We start from the raw sequence: 7323 nt of genomic DNA, 5'->3' as shown, positions 1-7323 counted from the left end.
CTCTCTCTCTCTCTCTCTCTCTCTCTCTCTCTCTCGCACACTAGAGTAGAGATGTAGCGCGCACACTCGGGAGGACTAAACTCTCAAATCGTTCTCTCTAAGCAGGCCCATAATGGGAAAGAAATGTGCAGGACTCGTGGTTTCTACGCTATTCAAATTAATCATCATAAAGCCGCTGCGCGAGCTCTCAGACATGTGGATCACTGTTGATGCTGCGCTCTGCTCAAAGAGGGCGAGCAAAGAGCATCAGGAGGCGGAATAGCAGTAATGAGAGAACTAGTTTGCCTTGATTGATGCATTGTGGAAATGGTGTGAAATGAAGAAAACGAGCACTGTTGTACCTTTCACCTTATATCGTCTCTTATTTCAGCGGTTTCGTAGTATCTCCTCGAAGCTTTTACCAAAAGCTCCACGACCTCGCAAGACAAATGAAATTTGGCATTAACGGATGTGTGGAGGAGAAAATTTGCAAATAGTAAATTTTAAAGATGAAAGAAAATGCATTTCGTGCATTGGGATGCTTGTACCCATCCAAAAAAAGAAAACCATACATACGTATGGTGTGGAGTTGGCACCGTTCTCCACATTTATAATAATATCGTAGGGAATGTGCCCTTCCCCCGCCACTTTTATCCTCTCTAGTGTTGAAGGGGGACTTATGCTTCTCCTCAAGTGTTTGAGGGACTCTCTTATGGTAAAAATACCGCATTTGCACCAAGAAGAACTCATTACCGATAACATGTACCATCCTAGGTTGCCATGCCATGGTGTAATCCCATGTGTCTCTTTGTCAGACATCACATAAGTTCTTCAGTCCTTGTCACCTTCATCTACAATGTTTTCAATAAAACTGATGTAAATTCATTGCTTTAATGTGCACATGATGCTTTCGAGATAACTTAAACGAAATCGAAATACAGAATATAAATGTACCTTTGGTATTGGTCATTTGTATCAAAGCACAATCTTGGATGTATCGGCTCCTAGACCTTCCTTACGCTGTTGCACCACCTTGCCAGTAGTATGTGTTTTGCGTCATCGTTTCTGTGATATCTATGGCATCCATGGCCAAACCTGCAACCAGCAGACCGAGTGAGTTTCCTAGGCAAGATTACCGCCATCAAATACACCATGACTCCAACAGTATATACGCTCTCTCTCAAAATACACTTGCCTAATTGCTGTAAATTTCTACTGCAGGTCGTCTCCATTCCAATAGACGATATTCCAAACAAGAAGCTTCTCAAGCACTTTTTGTGCTTTCTGAAGCCCACCACATTTGGCATATAAATCGATCAAGGCAATGCCAAGCACGACACCTTTTTCAAGAGCTTCTGACTAACAATATAATTGTGAATTTTTGTGCCCATATCAACACCTTGCATAGATTCACATACCTTAAAGATGCATGCATAGGTGATTGCATCTGGAGAGAGGTCCTCGCTTTGCATCTGTTGAAAACAGACTAGAGTTTTCTGGCCCTGTCCCTGTGTGGAAAATCTTGCAAGTAGTGCTTTCATAGAGTCCACACTCTAGACAAAAAGCTCCTCAAGCACTTTTTGTGCTCTGTGAAGTGCACCACATTTAGCAAACATGTCAACCAAGGCATTGCCAAGCACGACATCTTTTTTCAACAACCCCTCACTAACAATATTAGTGTGAATTTTTATGCCCATATCAGCATCTTGTGTAGAGCTACATGCCTTCAAGATACACGCGTATGTGATTGCATCTGGAGAGAGGCCGTCACTTTGCATCTGTTGAAAACAGCTTAGAGCTTTCTGTCCTGCTCCTATTGCACGAATCCCGAAATCAATGCACTCCAAGAGACGACAATCTAGACAGGAAGCTCCTCAAGCACGTTTTGTGCTTTTTGAAGTGCACCACATTTGGCATACATATCAACCAAGGCATTGCCAAGCACAACATTTTTTTGCAACAACCCCTAGCTAACAATATTAGAGTGAACTTTTAAGCCCATAATAGCATCTTGCGTAGAGCCACATGCGTGAATTTTTATACCCATCCATATCAGCATCTTGCGCAGAGCCACATGCCTTCAAGATGCACGCATATGTGATTGCATATGGAAAGAGGCCCTTGCTTTGCATCCTCTGAAATTAGCCTAGAGCTTTCTGGCCCTGTGCGTATCCCCTAATCAATGCACTCCAAGAGACGACATTCCCGACAAGAAGCTCCTCAAGCATGTTTTGTGCTTTTTGAAGTGCACCACATTTGGCATACAGATCAACCACAGCATTCCCAAGCACGACATTCTTTTGCAACAACCCCTAACTAACAATATCAGAGTGAATTTTCAAGCCGTAGAGCTACATGCCTTCAAGATGCACGCATAGGTAATTGCTTCTCATTTGCTGAAAACAACGCAGAGCTTCTGGCCACGATCAAGGAATTTGAAGAGATGACGAGAAGCCCCTCAAGCACTTGTGCTTTATGTAGTACACCACATTTGGCATACATATCAACAAAGGCAGTGCTACGTACAGCATCTCTTTTCAAGAGCCTCTGAATTTTTGTGCCCTTATCAGCATCTTGCATAGAGGCACATGCCTGCAAGATGCACGCGTAGGTACATGCCTGCAAGATGCGAGCATAGGTGATTGTGCCTGGAGAGAGAGTGCTACTTGGCCAGGAAGCAAATGCGAAATATTAATATTAGCTGTGGACGTCAATATGGTACCCCATGATCAATATCCTCAGCCCAATATCTATATTGACCTTGAGAAGTGCAATCCAGCCATCACCCACTTCACTGACACAACAACTAGTACTACTGCTCTTCATGTCTACACAAACGGCTCCTTCAAACAACACATCAATGGCACGATGCCGGCCAAGGACGACATATACAGTTACGCCACCGCGGGTTGTGGCATTTATTTTGACGGGAACAACCTCGGCTTCGCCCGAAACCTAAATTCTCTCCTGCGCTAGCTCTCCTTGCTATATGTGGATCATTCCAGTAGCAACACCAGCTTGCTTGCTAGTGCTGGCTCTGAGCTCTGTGAGTTGATGGCCATTTGCTTAGCCCTAGAGACTGTCCATCAGTATGGACTCATTAAAAGTAGCACTACATGTGAGCTTTTAACCATATGGACCGATTGCCGCAATGCTCTCAGAACCATTGGCAGGTACGCTCGCCAGATATCAGCTACCAAAATGCAGACATCCACACCCTCAGCATCATCTATATACAATTTGGGCTCTATTCAAGACATATCCCATATGAAGCAGGCTATTGTGGAGCGCATTGTCCGAGGTGCACAATGCCTACTGCCTAGTACCCATGTGAGGATCAAAAGGGTAGACGGGCATACAGGTGTCCGAGGCAACGACATTGCTGACCTGTTGGCAAAGAAGGGTCGCCTTTTACGCACTCCATTACGGGTCTTTCACAATGTCATGAGAGCCGGTGGCCAGTTGAAGCAAGAGGTAGATAATGAGGCAGCCCGCTCGTCTCGACCCACGCCGCAAGGATGGGAGCTACCATTCATGTCACTCTGTATCAGCAGCTAGCTCTAGTAACTGTACTCATGCTTGCAAGTTGGATCGGCATGCAGCTGCAGGTAGTGGCTGCACCGGCAAGCTAGTGAAGCATTCAGTAAATGGCAATTATTTGACTTGTGGCCAGGCCGTGGCATTGGCATATTGGCGTCTTGACAAAGCTGGCCGACAAATGCATTTGCCCTTGCCCTGCTCCCAACTCAACTCACAACATTCCAATCTTTCATTGAGGCCCTCGAAGGCACCAGCTTTTCGTCTTCGACATGAATGCAGGCCTATCTTAGCAGTAAAAGCTGGTTAATGTTCAGCATGCAATTTTCAGTGTACAAAGTACAAGAATACAGATATTTACGTTAGTACTGATGCAAAAGTTGAACACTTACGAAAAGCTTCCTGAACTACATTTGAAGCGCAAATATGATGTGTTGAGATCATATTAAGGTCTACGTTGTGTATTAGTTGTAGCTCATGAAGTTGTGAAATGTACAACCTACATCTCAGGCTTGTATTTAGATTCTTTTCTCTGTAATCAAGACTTTTTAGCCTGTTCTTCTAAAAGCTTCTCTTTCTAATTTTCTGCAAGTACATTCCTGTGCACTTTTATGGTAAAAATATAGTGCTTGTACTTCCTGCTTGACAGCCCATCACCCTGTAAATCATTGATACTAGTTTTGTGCTATGACGCAGAAACATGCATCAGGCGGCTGCAGGCCTTGCCAAAAATATATCTAGGTCAAGAGTTGAAGCATTTGCCGGTATTTACACTGAAGCAATGGGCGATGATAAATTTAAAGCACATATTCTGTCATCGCCATTCAAATTTTCAAGACCGTTAAAGAGAGCGTGTGTAGTCGAAGGAGCTACCTATGTTGTCAGATTGCTCATAGACAGCATGGAGCCGGGCATCCGCTGTGGTCTGCACAACAGCCCGCAGGTTCTGCCGAGACCTCTGCACGGCGCTGCCAGAGGAAGACTGGTTTGTCTTGGTGCCCTTTAAATCAACATCTTGCGTAGAGGCACATGCTGCACGCGTAGGTACATGCCTGCAAGATGCACGCGTAGGTGATTGTGCCTGGGGAGCCTGCAAGATGCGAGCGTAGGTGATTGTGCCTAGGGAGAGGCTCTCGCTTCGCATTTGCTGAAAACAGCGCAACGCTAGTAGCGCGCGCTCCCCCCCCCCCTCCCCTCCCCTCCCGCCCCGGCTAAGTATATCTTTGACTCACTTTGCGCACCAAAATTAACTTTCTCAAATCAACGGATGTCAAGTGGCATGCCTCCTCTTGCTCCGTTCCAAAAATTGGTATGAAATAATCGAGGTAAAGAAAGTTCTATGCTATTCAAATTAATCATCATAGAGCCGTTGCACGAGCTCTCAGACATGTGCATCACTATTCATGTTGTGCTCTGCTCAAAGAGGGCGAGCAAAGAGCATCAGGAGGCGAAATAGCGCTAATGAGAAAAAGAAATTTCTACGCTATTCAAATTATCATCATAAAGCCGCTGTGCGAGCTCTCAGACATGTGCATCACTATTGATGCTGTGCTCTGCTCAAAGAGGGCGAGCAAAGAGCATCAGGAGGCGGATTAGCGGTAATGAAAAAGAAATTTCTCCTTAATAGGCTCCCCCTTTTTATATGTAAACCCTAGGTGGGTTTCACAACTAGTGGACAAAAGAGTGGCAGGACTAAGGACATCCGAACATCGGATGTGGCAAAATCCAATTTGCAATTCTACAAAATGGCTTTCATACAAAGCTGCAACGTGTAGCCTATGTGGCATACAACAATTCTCAACCACTTGGCTCGACATTTAAAACACCCAAATTTCCTGGGCAGAAATCGTTTGCACACACTCATCGATCCAATTGCGTTTTTAAATGTCATAATAAATCATAGACGTGCCCTCAATAGCCATTTTTCAATACTTAGGGCCAGTTCAAATGCTACAACGAAAATGCTTCCCACAGGGGCATCTAAGCTGGGTGGCAAAAGCCTATTTGCTGTAACAAGTATCATCTTCCTCCAGGCCCGCAAATTTTCTTTTGGCACCCCCGTCCCCCCTAGAAGAGCTACTGGCCTCTCTCCACCTCTCTCTGTTTTTTTCTATTCTTCCTCCAGCACCATTCAGACAAGGTGGCGGTAGACCTGCAGAAAGCCTTTCTTCCTCAAGCCTCATCTGAACCCAGCCTTAGATTGGGTTCACATCAATGATGGAAGAAAAATGCAAAGGGGCGTGTGGCTGACAAGTCAAGCTAGCATTGGAAGGAGGCTTGGCTTCAAATTTTTATACCCACAATTCTTTTGGCGACTCTCCTCTCCTCCGAAGACAGGAACTTCCACCCAAAGAGTTGATACACGTAGGACTTTGACCTTCAACATCCAATTCAAATCCAAATAGACTTGTACTATCCACAAAATCAATCGCTTTTCCCTCATCCTGATGTGAATGGTACCCTTGGCGAAAGGAGAACAAGTGAAAGGGTCACGATGGCTTTCTAAACCAATAAGAAAGTAATGAAATCATTAGGTTGAGTTTAACTAGAATTATATAAGGTGAAGCAGTGTTCGGAAATGTCTCTTTTATTAAGCGATCAAGTGTCCTCCTCGCGAAGAAGAAAACAAAAATACTAGAGATTCTTTTGAAATTTGTAAGATTTTTGAACTAAGTTTTGATATCATTGCACCAATTTTTCTTCTCTTTATTATGGTTTGCTAGTGTTCGTTACTATGTATGTGTATATATTATATATATATAAAGAACTCATTACCATATATTATATATGTATGTGTGTATGTATTTGTATACAACTTACTTGAATTATGCAAGGTGAAGCTTCACTTATCATTCTAAAAGAAAGAATGCAAGAGAAGTCAAGCCATGTGAGAAAGTAAAATAAAAGGTGTAATAAAAATATCCATTAATACTTTAAAACCAAAATAGCATTTAAGGTAAGTCTCAATCAACACTGAAAACATTGAAAGTATACCTAACCCAACACATCTCTAAGGCTTCTTTTAGAAATCAAAAAGTATTTCTCTTCCTCCGCCCTTTGTGAACCCGGCCTTAACCCTACCCACCCTTTTTGAAAAGGATGCACCCAACCCCGCTAGACAGCATGTGTCGAGATTCACATGCCACATTGACGCGTCTAAATCCCCCCTAACTACCACTAGCATAGGCGTCTCAAGATGGACCATGGACATTCATTGAAAAATTTAATGAAAACAAGGGTAAATATGATATTTAGGGTCCACCCCCCGCCCCCCCTCGGCGCCGGCGCCGGCACTTTGTGGCATGGGGTCGAGCTTGGGGGGCTCCATGGTGCCAAAGAAATGCTCAAAAAAAAAAGGTAATTAGAGCCATCCGATCAAATAGTAAACTAGGGTAAACTAAGATTTAGTAAACTAGGTCCAAAAAGTGATTTACACGGGCTTCTAGGAGCACTCTCCAACATTTATTGCTAGAAACTAGATCTAAGAAGCAGATTCGCCCAAAACTTGTGGGAAATCTACATTTTATTAGTACGAATCTATTGAGATTCCAACTCCTGGCTTTGCCTAGCTCGAACACCCTCGTTTGTAGGGTGCTCCTTCGGGATATCGTTTGCTATGCACTCAAGTCTTCGTCCGTCTGCACTTGTTTGCCCTGCACTGTTGTCCGCCTTGTGGTCCCTGAGGTCCCCAACCAATCTAATGTCTACTCTACACTCCCCCACCCTCATCAGTGACCACCCTCATCAGGAGCTATTTTTGCATGCGTGTGTCTTGCCACCAATCCACAGAGAGAGGGGCTATTTACG

At 44.1% G+C, this 7323-nt stretch overlaps 1 protein-coding gene across 1 annotated transcript; it reads right to left on the bottom strand.

Annotated features, from left to right (window-relative positions):
- Positions 1-365: 365 nt before the first annotated feature.
- Positions 366-4693, bottom strand: LOC147465813 (uncharacterized). The gene is made up of 3 exons (XM_086522143.1): positions 4390-4693; positions 934-1074; positions 366-830 (listed from the first exon to the last, which is right to left on the bottom strand). The coding sequence occupies exons 1-2, from the start codon at positions 4658-4660 to the stop codon at positions 995-997; spliced, it is 351 nt and encodes a 116-aa protein (XP_086378269.1). The 5' UTR covers positions 4661-4693; the 3' UTR covers positions 366-830; positions 934-994.
- Between the last annotated feature and the right edge of the window lie 2630 nt (positions 4694-7323).

The sequence above is a fragment of the Adiantum capillus-veneris genome, chromosome 1 (genome assembly GCF_014529385.1).
Source record: "Adiantum capillus-veneris isolate H3 chromosome 1, ASM1452938v2, whole genome shotgun sequence".
Lineage (NCBI taxonomy): Eukaryota > Viridiplantae > Streptophyta > Polypodiopsida > Polypodiales > Pteridaceae > Adiantum > Adiantum capillus-veneris.
This window is presented reverse-complemented; position numbering and strand designations above follow the sequence as displayed.

What these genes read in the sequence shown, in the direction of transcription:
- LOC147465813 (XM_086522143.1), bottom strand. Translation starts at nt 4,660, where the DNA reads ATGCGAAGCGAGAGCCTCTCCCTAGGCACAATCACCTACGCTCGCATC. An exon ending in TGAGCAATCTGACAACATAG is followed by an intron (nt 1,075 to 4,389) that starts GTAGCTCCTTCG and finishes TGCTGGTTGCAG; the next exon opens with GTTTGGCCATGGATGCCATA.